Source organism: Mercenaria mercenaria, unplaced genomic scaffold (genome assembly GCF_021730395.1).
Source record: "Mercenaria mercenaria strain notata unplaced genomic scaffold, MADL_Memer_1 contig_3920, whole genome shotgun sequence".
Lineage (NCBI taxonomy): Eukaryota > Metazoa > Mollusca > Bivalvia > Venerida > Veneridae > Mercenaria > Mercenaria mercenaria.
In genome coordinates this window covers 1-17,414 of record NW_026462108.1, presented here as the reverse complement: position 1 = coordinate 17,414, position 17,414 = coordinate 1, and the positions used below count along the sequence as shown (strand labels likewise).

The 17,414-nt window shown below is 34.8% G+C and overlaps 1 protein-coding gene across 1 annotated transcript; it reads left to right on the top strand.

Annotated features, from left to right (window-relative positions):
• Positions 1-905: 905 nt before the first annotated feature.
• On the top strand, positions 906-12,199 carry LOC128553528 (uncharacterized). The gene is made up of 4 exons (XM_053534711.1): positions 906-1,161; positions 8,480-8,715; positions 10,632-10,807; positions 11,517-12,199. The coding sequence occupies exons 1-4, from the start codon at positions 1,054-1,056 to the stop codon at positions 11,663-11,665; spliced, it is 669 nt and encodes a 222-aa protein (XP_053390686.1). The 5' UTR covers positions 906-1,053; the 3' UTR covers positions 11,666-12,199.
• The last annotated feature ends 5,215 nt before the right edge of the window (positions 12,200-17,414 follow it).

Sequence of the window (17,414 nt, the reverse complement as noted above, 5' to 3'; positions counted from 1 at the left end):
TATCAAAGAGGTGATTAAACAATACCCAAAGCCTTTAAAGCGAGAGTATTGGAACCACCGAGGGCGAAATGATCAAGCTGAAAAATTAAACAGTACACTAACACAATATGAATGTCGTGCTGAACGATCTGAAGAGATCGAAATATAACAGCTCTGATTGAAGGTTCGGAGAAACTTTTTACGGCCACCACACGGCACAAACAACGCTGCTGTGATAATAAAATAAAAAAGTCGAAAACCATAGGTCGCCCAACACGACATAAAAGAAGAAGTTGCAGGCTCGGTTTTATTGCGCCTGTTCACGGACATCAATCTTTTCATAAGAAGAAGTCATTTAAAGGTTTTTCTACTTTAAGCTTTGATGGCCCATTAAGGGACAAAATTGCAAGATGCTTTATTATAATACTACAGGATCCAGTGAGCAGTTTATAAAAGCTGTTCAAAAGGCTTTTTAGCTCTAGCGGCCCCTAATAAGGGCCAAAATGACCCAAGTTGAACAAACTTGAGAGAGGACCTTGTCAGGAGGCTACAGATCAAGTCTGGTGTAATTTTGACCTGAAGTTTTAGAAGATATGAAAATAAATATCGACCAGATCTGACACAATTCACATTTCTTAACATGTGTCAAATTTTATATCTTTAATTTCTAATTTAATTTGGTATTTTGAATACCTTTGACTGAGTAATCAGTGAAAGTTCACTTTTAACAATAAAATCAAGAACATAGACTTTAACGGGATTTACGCTTCCCGCCTCTGGGTATCTAAAGAAAAGATAATAAATGCTGCGCTCGTGTCAACTTCACTCTGGCAAGGAAGTATAGGCTAATATTTCAGCAAAAAGCATTTAAATCTAGTGACTTTTTGTACACATCTTCTAGATTGTTATCTGAAAGCTCATCGCAGTATCTCTACTTTGATTTAGGACTAGAGAGTAATAAGAATATAATTTAACATTATAGATTTGCTTAGGAAAGTAGGAAAAATAAACGCTTTGATTTAAATACATAATACAAAGTGTCAAACCTGTTCTATACTTGTAAAACAAAATAAAATGAAACAAAGTGGTTTATTTCTTTTTTTCACTTTATTCGGTATTGTGAGCTGTTCTCATTTTAGAGGTGCTATTTTCACGTGGGCCCCGGGAAGTGATGGAACATATGTAAGTTATCATTAATTTCTTTTCTAACGAATATATTTATTCATAAATACTAAACAAATACCTTAACTATTTTGAAATTTAGAATACACATTAGACAAACATTTAAAAAAAAAAAACATATCTAAATTTCAAAAAATATTGAACCATGCAACTATGTAATATAATTCATCATACCAGCTAATCCTATTTTTCAAAAGTCATAAAAATACATATAGAAGCTGTAAGACAAAACGAGATAATGCCATTTTATAAATCTAGGAGTGTAGATATATATACGTTTTTCTACTATAAATATTACAAAAAAATAAGGGCTATTTTAGGAAAGGGCATAACAACGACTTTATTTGTGCTTGTTTTTATTTTATTTTCTGATAACGTACTTTGCTAGTTTTAAAATTCTGGACGTTTAGGTTTTTCTTTTGTATTTTTTCAAAAACTTGGCTGAAGTCGTAAACAAATATGTGTTTAAGATGGCATGGTTAGATTTTGTAAAATTATGTAATGTCATCAACAACATATTATTCTGAGTGTATGCTAAATTTAAAACAAAAGTACTTCTAGTTACTTTTAAGATTATGGAAAATAACAATCGCGGATAAACCTTTTTGTTCAGTATTTATTTTTCAATTGTTTTCAATTTTATCTTATAAGTACTCGCCTAACTAACAACTACGGAACTAACTTTTATGCGTTAGACTGTAGTAATTACTTCGACCAACAAAATTAATTGTCAGCGAACAGCAAAGCTGCTCAAGTTCTTGGGCAACGCAGGGGTAGTTCATAGACATAACCAGAACGCTTTTTTTCCAAAATAAAGGGGATAAAATGGCGAAAAGCTTTATCTAAATATTTTACATTGTTTGAGTCAAATGTGCTCTTAGTGCTTAAATTGCTCCTAGAGGGCGGTGGCTATTAGAATATCGTATAGATTTGTTATTTGTTGTGACGTAGTAGAAATTGTTATTTGTTGTGACGTAGTAGAACTGAGAGATGTTGTGTCATTGTGACTGATCATGTAATACATTTTCATGGAAAAAGAACAGGCAAAGTAAGACAAAATACTGGAAAAAAGGAAAATATCCTCCTTATGTAATGCGATGCGACTAGCCTAATCCATGATATACTAGATTCAAGGGCCAGAATCCACCACATTCCAAAGGGATTTGTAACACTGTGATGGGTCAGTTGTCTTAAGTTATAAACACACTAAGTGGCTTGTTTTCTTTATTTTTACAAAAAAAAAAAAATACTGAGAAACTTCAAATTGCTGCAGCAAACACTAGAACCCATTTTAAATGTCTGTAACTTACAGTTTTTCTTCACAAATATTATCAGTGCTGAATACAAATCAAAAGAAAAGTGGGAGTCATGTTTGATACATGAAAAGTATTTCAGCCAAGCAACCACACTGTAAACTCGCTAAAAAGTTAGACCCCAACATTTTCTGGTGGCGTATGACCTAAATTTTCATGACAATTTCTGTATTGCTACAATTTTTTTACGAAAATACTACGTAAATATCATGCATAGACCTGTCATGTCTTCTAAGCAAAAACAAAATAAAAATAAAAATAATAAAAAAAAAACAACAGATAATAACTTTACGTAACACAAAAAAAAAACGGGAACTATCTGAACCCAACTTCTTTTTTTTTCGCGCTGTTTTCCTTTTTAGTGTATGTATACCTACAAGAAAAACTTTTTCTCTAAGATAGAGCCAGTTATATTTAAAATGTGTCAGCAATGTAAATGCATGGTTCTAGCTCCATACCGACAGCTTTTAAGGTTTTATGGTAATTTCAGTAACGCATTTCAGTGCGTCAAATTTTGTAAAAATGAGCTGTCGCTGTGTAATTTCCAGTTAGTTATCATAACTAGAGCTTAGTTTTGTCCTATTTTACTGGCTGCAGCACACACCAGGACCCATTATAAATGTATGTAATTACATTGACTTGACAAATGTTGTCAGTGCCGATTAAAGAAAGAATGGGGGTCATGTTTGATACAAGAAAATATGTTCAATCAGAAAAGCACACTGTAAAATCACCTAAAAAGAGACGCCAAATTGTACAAGTGGTGGAAGACAAATGCTGTAGTGCTACTAATTTAATATAAAAATGCTAACCAAATGTCAAGCATAGATCTGTCATGTGATTTTACTCACTATTTCATATGTACGAAACACTACAATTTCAAATAAAATCATGAGGGTTGACAGATTGTGAAGTCTGTGAAACTTGTTTTATAATTAACAATACAATCAAAATCGTTTGAGCTTTAACGGTTTAGGTATTATAGTCTACAATAGGTATACAAATTAATCCGAGTATTTGTTTTCGTTTTCATAGGATCCCATCCTCCATTCTCTTTTCTTATATTGTCATGAAATAGTTGTTAGTTGCTTTCCAACAAACTACGAAAATCATCTGATGGTATACAAGGTAAAAACAACTGTGAAAGACATTTTTTCCAAACAAAAGTTTTCTTTTCAAGATTTTTTTTTATTCACTGAAAACATTACTTCGATGCTATTTCACTTTGAACAGTCTGTTTATAAATTATTCTTACATGTAAAACAAAGCAATTATTGCTTTTTGGTTTTTGTATCATTTATCTTTGCATAAGTCACATTTAAACGAAAAGTAATTAAATACATAAATAAATATAAATAAATTAAATATGTCGGTTCAGTTCTGGTATATTTTCCGAGTTGTTTACAAATTACAGATTTAACTGGCATATTACTTATTTGTTAGTATAAGAGTTTGCAATGTTGATGTCTTCACTCCAAAAAAAGTTAAAAGATCTCATTTGTATCAAACCTACAAAAGTATAAAGCGCAATAATGCAAATAGCAAGATCGGTTTGATTTACGGAAGTTAGTTTAACGAAAGTAACACCGTTCGTATATCCTTAAATTACTGTAAATAATACGTCCCCGGAAACATGTTCTAGTTTTCAAATTTGTGTGATAAATATTTCTGCATCTAATTGTTATTTTCCCTTTCATAGACACTTAAAACTCTGATTTCGAAAAATAAATTCAAAGAAGTGAAAACAATTGAACAAGGTATAGGAACAATGAGAGATGTAAATAAAGTTTCCTTTTAAGGTGAAGAAGGTGTAATTCAGCGACGTCTGGCGGAACGCCAAACGTTACGCTTCGCAACGTCGCGTCATTACGTTCTATTAAGAAACAAAATGGCGCCGAGTGATGCGGGAGGGCGATACACCGGACGTTTTCCTTTTTTGTTTTGTTTTGTTACAATAGCCGTGCAAAATTGGTTTGTTGTTGTTTTTTTTTTTTTTTTTTTTTTTTTTTTTTTTGTATTTTCTTTGGCTGACATGGGTGGTTATTTTGTCCTACTTTCGTGTTGATCGCTTTTCCGTAACCGGGGATCACGTGATTTTAAAATTCATTCAAACGAATATCCCGTTTTAAGACGCACCACTTGCACAAAATAACTGTATTTTTTGTATTTCCTTGATGGTAATTATACTTGATTTGCATGAAAAATATGAGATATACAACATTTAAAAGATTGCCTGAAGTTTTTGTGAGTTACAAAAATGTGGAATTCCCTATGTTTGTAAACATTATCGTTGGTGTTTGCATCTATTCATAAATTATAGGCTCGTTTCGGAGCATTCTTCCGGAAAAAAAACCCGAAGATGCGCGACGAGTTCGCAAGCAGTCGGAAAACATACTTAAATGTGCAAGTCTTTTCTATATGATAATGGGTACACTTGAGAATTATGAAAGGCATGTCAAAATTCATATATATTTTGAAGACTGCTAATGTGTATAAATTTTATTTATCAATCAGACATTTTATATCATTGCTGTATAACATACAACCATAGCAGTTATCAAACGCATTGTCATAATAAAAATGAAAAATTATGAAAAACTTTGAGGTTTGTGTTTTGTTTTGTATTGTAGGTAGTAATGATTTACCGACAATTTAACTGTAATTGTTTCCGAACTCCCTAACGGTATCAACTTGCTCAACATTTATTACTGACAACATCTCTGAAGCAGGTTTGTTTAGATGCAGTAGTTCCAAAGATAAATTATAGCAAAAGCAAGTATTTGGCGGTCGCTCAGTCCCGAATATGTTACGACTTTACATGCTGCATATTATTCCTACATGGTTTCATGTCTCTATCATTTTTTAAAATAAATGTAACACAAATCTTGACGCACTTAATGAGATACATGCGACACAATTTTATGTATATTTTCGACTACGTCAAGGGCCATAACACCGGTCTGACTGTGTGAGATCAAATTAAAACATTATATACTCAAATGGAAATACTGATAACAATCCTGTGAGGTTTGATTACTCGGGTCAGTACTTTCTTAGATATGTCCGACACTATTTCGGACTGACGGACGGACGGGCGAGGGGAACACTTATTGCCCCGACCAAACATAACTTGGATAGGGCACATAAAAAGTTATATTTCATATTGTTACATTCTCTATGCAAAGAAATCATTTACCACCAGCTGCACCGTATATTATACTTAAAAACACATCTTCTTGAAATATGTCCTAACATTTCATGCGAAAAAAAAATGTACGGCTTTCTTTTCACCACGGAATACAATGAAAATTCAGATTATTTCCGACCGAATATTTGTATATGTACATGTATATGCACTTGCTTAATTGTGTTTTGTCTCGCAATTGTACAATCTAAGTAGGTAACTTGAAAATTACCACAGATATTCACGTGATAAAGAAAACTATGAAATATAATGATTTGGAAATACAAGAATGAATGTATGTTTTAGAAAATATTAGATTTTTTAAAACGGAATGGCTAAATATCTACTTGCAAACAGCATACACAGTTTTAGCAATAAGACGTTTGCGTAACGTCAGAAAAAGCGGGAAAATGCGCAACGTCAAACGCCGCCCATCGCGCCATTTGAGACTTTATCATTTTTTGCGACTTCGTAGCTCGTAAACGAAGTCGGTAGTCAAGGACTTTTTTTTCGTTATTTTGCTGAGAAATGCCTTTAAAATAATTGTGTAAATTTTAAAAAAATTCTATGGACCAGTAAATGCATGCTCCCAATTTATACAAGAAACGTCATTTCCGTAGAGGTCAGATTTTGGAACAACACATGCTAAGATTTATGGCTACAACTTAATTAATCGGAAAGAGTCAGCCTCAAACTTATCACTGAACAAACTCGCGTGCAGTCAGTGTCGCTGTGGGCTAACATTTGTCTGGGAGAAATGTATTTCATTGATTTATCAAATGATTTTCTTATGATTTTTTAAGTTTGAAAAATGCACGAGAAAATGGGGGTAAGGTAAAATTTATGACAATACTGCGAAAACGAAGTCGGTGACCCCTGATTTTTATTTGCTCATTTTACAGTAAAATAAATTTATAAGATAATATTAGTTTTTTTTTTAATTCTATGGACCAGTTTTTGTCCACTACTTAGTCATTCCGCACGAATACAATAATTTCATAGAAAGATTTTGGCACGATTTTTGCATAAAATAAGCATTCCTTCAGCGAATAGCGGGAGTATGTATTTGAAAATTACATCACCGTGTAGGTTTCGACCGGCATATTATATAAAATGGAAAAAAAAAACATTTAAATAAAATGAATGCCCCGAGACTAAATTAATCGCCATGAAAACGGCAACGTCACAACTATTTCCGACTAGGCTTAAAGGGTGTGCATTTGATCTTTTCAATAATTGTACATCGGGTGAAGATCAACTTTTGCTGTTATCTACTTATGTTATCTAGGATGTAACTTGTTTTTGAAAATCCCGCTCATTACACCTTCTTCACCTTAACAGGACAGGCTTGCCTAGTTTTGCAATTCAGGAACCATATCAAAGACTGCAAGTATATATAATAGCAGCTTATGATCAAAACAAAAAAAATCGCATAAAACCGAAAATATTGTGTAAATGCATGCTAACTGTCCACTTGTTATATTTATAGTCCAAATATTGAGGGTTTCCCTTTGTAACTATTTAAATCTGAAGAAACCGGAAGTAGTTGACTTCCCTGTCTTTTTTCGCAAACATGACTAAGCGGTGAAAACACGCACAGAAGCAGTCAAAAACCATATATCCCTTTAAATAATAATGTATTCGGCCACAGCGTAAGCGCAGAAACTGGCGGCAAATTTTCCTCCGAGATACCCATTTGGCAGATTACATTATTTCAGGCGTTACGTGTACTTACTATGACAGGTACAAATGTCCATAAATTTTTTACAATAGTAACTAAAACAATTTAAAGCATCGCAAAGGTTCCTTCCAGATCTATATAAATATATAGACTAATGAACATCTTGTAAAATGTTGGTTACAATGTCTGTTTTATATCTTGATCATCAGTGTGTTGTACCCCAGGACTGGACACAAGGACAAGACCATTCTACATTATTGACATATATTCTGCTTTAGCTTTTACTGTTTAACATCCTAATGTAGTGTTGTTTACGTCCTTGCGCACAATAGACTCAGTGGTCATTGATCAAGTAACCCATGGCTATAGTTTAGTAGTATCTGTCCTTAATCTCGTGCCTGTGACATTCGGACATTCGATGCGCGAATATGTTGCGCGCAATGAGAGGGTCACAATGGGGTTGTTTTCACATACTGACCAAAGCTACAGAAAACATATTTCATGCTTAACAGATGGTTAATATGTTTTGTAAATGTGTTCAACCAAGTTTGGTCCAGTTGAAAGCTTTATTATATCACTTACATGTGCGCAAGTTTGAGTTATTGACGATTTTGCTGTAATCTTTCCGAAATTCAAGGTTTGTGAAGATTGAATACTGTTTAAGCCGGTGCTAGGGGGCGTGGGCAGTGTTGCATTTTCCATAACTGCTCATGAACAGACTCAATCAAACCGAGTCTGCAATTTTCACTGTTTGCCTTGTTCTCGGTGCTTCCGAGGGATCTACTTTTCAGATTATTCTTATTAACTTAACCCTTATCACACTGAACATGATTGATTCTGCCTATGCGACCATTGCAGATCATGATTAGCCTGCACATTCGTTCATTCTGATCATGATGTGCGCTATTCGCCATTCAGTTAGTTACTTTTTTAGAGCCTTTTAACAGTTAATGGTACTGTCCAAATTGAAAGATGGACAAGTTCCTTATAGAAATTTAGCACGGTAAGGGTTAAAACATGTGATAGGTGATTCTAAACCTTCAAAATATTACACTGGAATACTGTTTCCTACAAGTGACATTTCCAAGTTGTATCAATAAGTGTGGTATTGTTTTTTAGAAATGATTTCTATATTTTTAGATAATAGTTACGTTCCGTATCTCATGGCGTATTGGTAGGGCCTTCTGTAACGATACGATGATTGCTGACGGCACACTTATTAGCGGCGAGGGAACGATGACGTGTTTTAGCGGTTGTACCGGAAATGTAGGATCTCTTAAATTCTACTGTACAGACTATAAGGCTGAGGAGTGGAGTTTTGGGCGAAACAGTGTTATCTATGTACCACCTAGTTCTGTAAAGCAATTTAGCTTCGGGTAAGTGAAGTATTCTATACGTGCAATGTGACGGCTGTAAGTCTCCCCGTACTTAGACTCAGTGTTATTATATTTTATAGTTCATTCAATTCTATAAAACAGAATATTGCTTCAGCCGGTGCTAGGGGGCGTGAAGGGTGTAGCACATTTTATTACCTACCATTACGAGACGCAATCAAGCGAGTCTGCTATTATGTTGCTTAGTTGCCTGCTTTACTTCCAAAGGATCATATTTTATTAGCTTCTTTCATAAAAGTAATTGACCTTTGACAATGTGGCGACTGCCTTGTTTTTTATATACTGTTCGTTACAAGACTTGTTGGTGACCGGATACGAGATGTATCGCTGTCTCGAAAATCCATATCGGACTACCGTTTAAGTCCACATTTTCTGAATTTGGACATTAGGCGTAAAAAAATGTTTGTTTCACTTTTTATGCTTTAAATATGTTTAATGATGTTAGAAATTAACTTACTGATGCTCTAAAGGCACAACCTCCTTATTTGCATTCATTAATTGACACAAAAATAATTTACGAAAAGTTCCACTTAATAATAAACAAGGGGGCCTCCGTGGCCGTGTGGTTAAGGTCGCTGACTTGAAATCACTTGCCTCTCATCGATGTGGGTTCGAGCCTCACTCGGGGCGTTGAATTCTTCATGTGGGGAAGCCATCCAGCTTGCTTACGGAAGGTCGGTGGTTTTACCCAAGTACCCGCTCGTGATGAAATAAAGCACGGAGGAGCACCTGGGGTCTTCCTCCACCATCAAAGCTGGAAAGGTGCCATATGACCTACATTGTGCCGGCGCGACCTTAAACCCAACAAAATAAATAAATCAATGATAATAAAAAAAGAAAAAAACGCCACACCTACCCTAATTTTTAGCAGGTTACAGGAAACAAACATTTTTACGCCTTACTAATGCAGTATAAAAAAGTCCTTGCCTGCTACTCTTTACTTGACATTCCAACGGTAGGCTATGTGGTCAAAAAATGTTACAGACTAAATACGTGTAGACTTGTGAGTAATGGTAAAATCAAGACATTTTATACGCTATTCTTACATGACCCGATTCATTTTCCTTTTAAACAAAGAAGGCTGAAATTTGTGTTATTATACAATTCATTTTTCTGGCGTTATAGCTTTAAACTGCATAGCTGCGTGCTTGAAAAGAAACCAACAGAAAACAGGCAAGATTTATCTTTTGCGTCCACGTGAAACAATTCCTTCGCATCTGAACTCCAATCAATGATTTTATTCAACGACAAATAACAAAATGAGATATAGTATTTCTTAAACAAAGTTACCTGCTCAAGTTATTGTGCAGACTGGAATCTTACAAACGTATTTCGTTTGGTTTACTTCATCATGCTTTTAATTGATTAACACCAGTCACAAAATGTACATTAAATTGCATTTTAACTGAATCACAAAATACAAAAGCTCATTTAAACAGATTATGATTTGTTTTGATTAAAAACTAATGAAAATTGCTTGTTCCGTCCTTTTGAAAATCATCAGATTCCATCTTGAATCTTTCGTTTTTATCCTATTTGTTGTTAATTCCTTTATCTTACAAGAAGAGTAGATCCTAAGGTTAAATTCTTTTACTTTTGCTTGATGATAAGATTACGGACATGATTTCCACTTCTTGTGGCTATTGTCACGTAAGTTAAAGGACAAAAACACTAAAGCACTACATTTACTGCTGGAAAAGGTATGTTTATATTGTTAATCCGACATGATTTTGACTACGCCATCGATGCAGCAACGATTCTGCTCTAATCAAATTCATATCGAAACATAACTTACTAGATATGGAATAGGTGCTATTGACGCCTCTTGACCAATAGGGATGCAAGAAACTTGTTGAGGGCGAGATAAATTAAAATATCAATCTGAACAATACTTGTAGATTCAGTGGTGGTAATTGGATAGCTTTACTGCAAGGTGGAGGCAGCTGGTCACTACGAGCAACTGTTGACCTATCTATGCGATCTGACAATGGGAAGATAAACACATCACCGACAGTAGAAATGCCCCCTGTTGTAAACTGGCAGACAGGGTGCTCGTATAATTTAACTCTACCAGGTTTGAGCCCCATTATTTATTACAGATTTTCTTTCTGACACTTTGATGATTTCATCAGTTACGCATCATTCATCAAACGCAGATATTATACTTTGTCTTTTTGTTCATGGCATTGGCTTTCGATCACTCTGTCCAGAATTGGGCTTGATTTGAGGCCGACATTCAAGTCATAAAGAACTTGCATTAAATTTTGAGTCCGCTCGGAGATCGATATCCAGATTGTAGAAAAGAATAGGTGATCGTATAATGCACAGCGGAAGCCATTCAGCTGGCTTCTGGAAGGTCGTTGGGTTCTACCCAGGTACCTGCCCAATATGAAATCATGCGCGGAGGGGAACCTGAGGTTCCATCAAAGCTGGATAGTCGCCATATGGCTTTTAATTGTGTCGGTGCGACGTTAAACAAAAAAAAAAAATATAATGCTCACATATATTTTCTGACAAAGGATTATATATATGTTCGATTATAATTATTTTCCCTTCTTCGAAAAAACAGGAAGTTGTACCTGTATATCACAATTCAAAGATTCAAGGTAAATGATATGCTTAAATAGACTGTATACACCTAAGATGGTATTTAAAAAGCACAATCTGAAGATACTACGAATATACAAATATGAATTTGATCTTAAAATTATATATTTGTTAAGATATTTTTTTTAGAAAATCAACGACTGTCAGTAAATTGAGACGACATATCCTTTTTATAGTTGCAGATGTTGATGGAGACGTTGTCAAATGTCGCTGGGCAAAGGAAACAGAAGAATGTGGTGGGGTTTGTCAAACATTTCCCGGCTCCAAATTGGATCAGGTGTGTTTTAGCCGGACAATTTTGCTCACATATACTCGATGGTTTTAGCATAGCTCTTTTGATATCCCTAATTGTACATTGTTACGCTACATTAATTGCCCAGTCACCATTTGATGAGGGTCTGACTCAGTTTGCTTTTATTTTGCCATGAATATAACACGTGACGTTCTTGGAACAAATAAAACGTTTTATTTTCTAAATTGAAAGGTGACATTTTACATGTTTATGAATGACAAATCTTATAACTACTTTTTGATACGCCTTGTTCATGACAATGACTTGTTATTTTTGTACCTTTCAGGTACATCATATTTATCATCATTTTGAATTAAGAAAAGATTTTTCCAAAAACGATTTTATGTGGTACGAGCCATTTTGAACAGCAACATAAGGATATCATATATAAATGTTGGCTTTATTTTTTGACGGATTAATATAAAACTTTCCTGACATTTTAGCGTGAAAACAAAATTAATTGATATTTTTCAAAATTCTTCTTTGGTCAGAATTTGACACATGTACATATTGTTGGCCATAAAATTAACGTCAAAGATATCTCAAAAATAAAAATCATAATATTACCTACATAGACCTATTAAATGATACAGAACTCGCAATCCGCGTAAAACTCTAATGGATGTGATGGATCAGACAGGAGTTTTAAATTTCCCGGCTCTAATTCAACTCTTGATTTACAGTGTAATGTCTTAAACATTTCAAAACCACACACACACACACACGCGCGCGCGCGCGTGTATGTGTAGATACATACATTTGTATATTCATTCATATTTCTTAACTCGAAATGTCGATTTTTCTCCCTTGCTTATCGATTGTGTTCGTTTGAATTGTCTCCCTTACATTGGCTAAGCCGAGGAGAATCTGACCCGTTGTTTATGGCCAGTCAACTGACTGTGAAATTGCTTTAAGCAATTCAGTGAGATCCCATAGAAAATTTGAATGCCAAAGAGCATGCTCCAACCTCTGTACTTCCGCATTTGTGTTTGTTGCAAATAATATCTACTGGCAATTTGTTGTTCGGGTTTCGTGATGAATCATGTTGTTTTATAATTTTATTTAGAAGTGCTATTTTGGTAGTCATAAAATACATAATTATTATTATGTGATGTTACGGTGCTTGTGTTTCCAGGTAATAGAATATGAACATTTAGATAAGTGCTTTTCAATCTGTTTGGAAACTGTCCTTCGTAAGACGACGAATAAATCTTGACAACTTATATAGACAATTTATGGAAATAACTGTAAAGTAAGACTGATAGGAAGACATTGCTGTTTTGTTTGAATGGTCTTCATTGTCCATAAAACAGTACGTTTAACAGTCTTTATTTCTAGTGGTATAGATGATTTCGACTTTAATACCTGATAAAATGTCAGTTTATCAAATAGTAATAACCTAAACATAACTGTATTTCCATTTGAAATACTTATACCACACATCGCAACCAGTTGTAACTGTCGCTTTGCAAAAACTTGATCAGTCTATGCTATGCACAAATATGGGAACATATCAGAAGATACGACACAAATGTGAGTTCCAGGAGTACATTCTACAGACAACTGCAATTTACTAGACTTTGTCATTGATGTATGAATATGCGTGAGAGTACAGTTTGGTCGCCAATAACGGATCACTTACGAGTTCTTCGGTGATAAATCAATTCATCTCACAAAAACTGTTTATCAACTGGTCTTCAAATATGCATTATTATTCTGTTAATAAAACAAAATAAAAAATATTTTAAAAGATTACTTTGCAGCAGAGAAGTGTTGATTTGTATGTCATCGGTGTTTTCTCCAATAACGAATCATATTCCCCAATACCGGATCACGTGACAGTGTTGAGTGGGGATCATCTCAAAAACATAAAAAAATTACAGAAATCAGCTGTTTTTCTTTCTTTAATAAAAAAAAATATACCAGTACATATGAAGTATCATGTGGAAACAATTTAAGTTTCACTGTTTGTACAAGGTAGTGACATAACCTTAGAGAAACCATTTTTAAGTGTAACTAGTGTGGTCGACTATTCCAATTTTTCAAGTTCCATATGAGCGCCTTCTGTGATGATTTCAAGCAATTCACTTAATTTAGTAAAGTACAGATCAATATCAATATTTTGGAAAATGTAGTTGCATGGTAAAACTACACCACCCACTTCCTTATCAGGAGCCGGCCAGGGTGGGAAACTTGGCACTGGCTCACCTGTGATTTCTGCAAAAACTTCACCCCCATCACTCATTATTTCACAACAATATGCCGATAGACACTTTGGCACATGACCTACTGGTAATCCAGCGACATCACTCAACATTAACTGACGCTTTTCATCTGTTAACTTATTGTGTATTTCCTTCGGAAAAGTTTCCAGCGATGGTAACCAAACTAAACAAGCATGTTCATCATAGGTGTTTGTATATTCTCTGTCTATAGTTAAAAGAGTTGGTGGATTGGTAACAGGGGGGCGGATTTGGAACACATGATATCCCTTAATCACAGCTTTTTTCAGTACAAGTTTGGAAGGAGAACCTTTCCCAGATGAACAAGATGCACTAGGATGTACTGAGGAATCACCCGCATTGATGGACTGAAAAATATTAAAAATGAAATCAACAATATTTCATTAAGGATATACACAGAACAGAAGCTTAAAATATTTATTCTAAAAGTGTTATTCAAACTTTAGAACAAAATAGTGAAATATTTATTTGTGCATATAATAAACATTTAGAAAATGTAATGCCATAACTCTGCAACATGTCATAATACTGATAATAGCACACTTAAAAGTTTGTCTATGTGTGTTTTCTTCAATAATGTGTTTTTAATATTTATCACATTCTGGGCACAAGAATGATTCATTTTCATCAATTTTATAATTCAAGCAGTCTGCATGCATCCATTTATGACAATTGTCGCATTCAACCCAAACACGACCTAGGCCAAGTTCTTCATCTTCCTTGTATGTCATGTGACATGCCTCACAGCATGCATCATCCTCATTGGTACTCAAACATGTACTCTTCACAAGTTTTTCACTTTTACATAAAGGTCCTTTACCACGGGATGACTTTGACTTAGGCCCTTTCCCCCCTTTATTGGTACTCAAACATGTACTCTTCACCAGTTTATCACTTTCACATATTGGTCTTTTACCCTGTGTTGACTTTGACTTAGGCCCTTTCCCCACTTTTCCTTTCTTACTTACAGACAGAGATGATTTTTTCAAGCATTTCAATTTAGCTTTTTTCTCCTTTTCAGCAAAAGATTTCACTTTTTCTAACTGTTTCAGTGAACACGTTCTGATAGCTTCAGTTGAAGTTAGGTTGTCAGGAAGTATATTGGTCATTGTTTTTCTAACCGGTTTCTCTTTTTCTATTGCCTTTGGAAAGTTCAAGCTTTCAACCAATACAGGAGATACAACTCTGCTGGTACTTGGTTGGTCTTCGTTCTGACATGACAGAGCTACATCAGCAAGCATTTCAAGTCCTGAACACTACATGAAGGAGTTGGTTGCACGAATTCCTGAGGATATGCTTTCCTGTGAAGTTTCTTGAAAACGTCATAACAAGGCGACGTTCCCTCTACATCATATCCTTCCATCAGTCGGACATTATAGCGTTCTCGAACAGGCGTGGAAAGACTTTCTTCGAATACTTCAAGTGCCCCTTTTGCCTTCTTCTGTATCTCATTCTGATCTTCTGTGAAACTTTCTTCCTTTTCGGATACAGTTGCAGTATGACTACTGAATGTCAAAGACGGTTTCAACTTTTCGCTAGTTATGACTGTGCTGTCAACAGGATATATGCCTGAGGATTTGAAGGCATTAATTACAGTTAGTGGTTTATAAAACTGCAGGTAGGCTTCAGTTAGCTTCTGTGCAAAATTTTCTCGTCCAATATTTTTTCCTGGATTTTCCCGTGTGAACTTTCTAGATGTTAAATGCCATTTTGTTTTTAAAGGTCCAAAGACCCCTTTATCTAACGGTTGCATCAGATGTGTTGCATTTGGCACAATACGGTACATTTCTATTCCTTTATCCTTTGCTTTCGTAAAGAGTTCAATATCAATGTGGCTACTGACACTATCAATTAGTTACACTACTGGCCGCTCAGGTCCTGCATGCTTGTCAAAGTGGTCAATAAACATGGCGAATGTCGGATTGTTCATCCAACCCTTTGGTGTGTATGCTATGTCTGATCCCTCCAAAGATCCAGTTAATGGATTATATCCTTTAGGTTTAGGTTCAGGATAGAAAAAATAAGGCGGCATCATCTGGCCTGAAGCACTCCCACAAAACATAACTGTAAGTCTCTCTTTTCCGCTTGTTATGTGAGGGACACCCAAGTCCTGTCTGGTTGGTCCTATAACTTTGCTTTTTTTAGATCCCATGTTAAATCCGGCTTCATCGGCATTCCAGATCCGGCTTGGCTTATCAGTCAAATGCTTACTAACAAGAAAGTCCCTAAAATTGTTATACCATTGGTCAGTTTTCTCTTTTGTCACCTTTGATCGTTTCATTTCCAAATCTGTTTCATATCTTGTGCTGATGATATGTGAATTTCTGGCCATAAATGAATAGTACCATTTCTTTCCTGGTCGTCCATCCTTAAATGGCACTTTCCTGTTTTCTTTCTTAATAATATCCTGCAGAAAGTCTAAAAACTCACACATTCTAAGTCCCATACCCCTTTGTGCCATTTCACTTAGCCAGTTTGCCATATATTCTTCTTCAGCTTCACTAAAAACTGTTTTTGGCCATTTCACTTTAAACATATCAACCTCCCCTGCCCAACGTCTGTACAAGAATGAATATGGTAAATCATTATCTTTAGCTGCCTTTCTTAGAGACACAGACTGACTTACACTGAAGAGGGCTTTCCTAATTCTCTCCTTTTTCTCAGGGGACATTTTTCCCCATACTTCTTAACAATTTGCTTTGCTTTCGTCTGAGTTGGTGTTGATGGACACTTTTTGCGTTTAGGTCCCATGTCTGAAAAGCAAAAATACAGCACCTGCATGTGGTTTATATAAAAATAGTATCAAATGACGGACTGACATATAGGAATTTCAGTATTAAGTAAAATGCACCTAGTTTTGACAAATAATTTACTAATAGGAGCATGTTAAATATTTACATGATGTTATCCATTTATTAAGAACATTATCACTATCCACTACATTAGGCCTTAATAATTTACAACCAGAAATTCTACTGAAACTATTTTTAAACAAATGTCACTTTAATACTTAGAAATAATAATTACATCAATAACATTATGATTATCAACAATCATATGAAATCAGTTCTTTTTTTTAACATGGCTTAAAACATTTGACAGGTAAAATCCACTTTGAGACATCCCCTGCTTCATATACAAAACACACCATTTTTTTGCACCAGTTAACCGCTAATGGCAACTCCACTTCAGTTTGCTTTGCCAGCTACAAAGTCAATGTAAAAGCAAATTATAAGCCATTACTTGGTATTACTGGTCTAGAATTGTTTACCTTACAGTTGATTAAGGATTTAAGTCACCTTGTTTGATTGAAAAGGCAGGAAAGAAGCACGTGCGAAATTTCACTTTCAAAGTGGGGCTTGATTTCTGTGTCGAGCAGATGCTAGGTCAAGCGGTTAATTGACCTAGATTGTGATGACGCAACAAAAGTAAATAAACATTTTGTATTCATAACTGTAAAACATTAATATTCATGACCACAAAGTTTCATTAACTTCGATAAACTTTTTAAACAAATACAGAACACTGTTATCAAAATT

Bases quoted from the DNA above. Each gene is read 5' to 3' on its own strand.
- LOC128553528 (XM_053534711.1), top strand. From the start codon at position 1,054: ATGAAACAAAGTGGTTTATTTCTTTTTTTCACTTTATTCGGTATTGTG. The intron at 1,162-8,479 runs GTAAGTTATCAT...CTATATTTTTAG, and splicing joins CGGGAAGTGATGGAACATAT to ATAATAGTTACGTTCCGTAT. The intron at 8,716-10,631 runs GTAAGTGAAGTA...CAATACTTGTAG, and splicing joins GTAAAGCAATTTAGCTTCGG to ATTCAGTGGTGGTAATTGGA.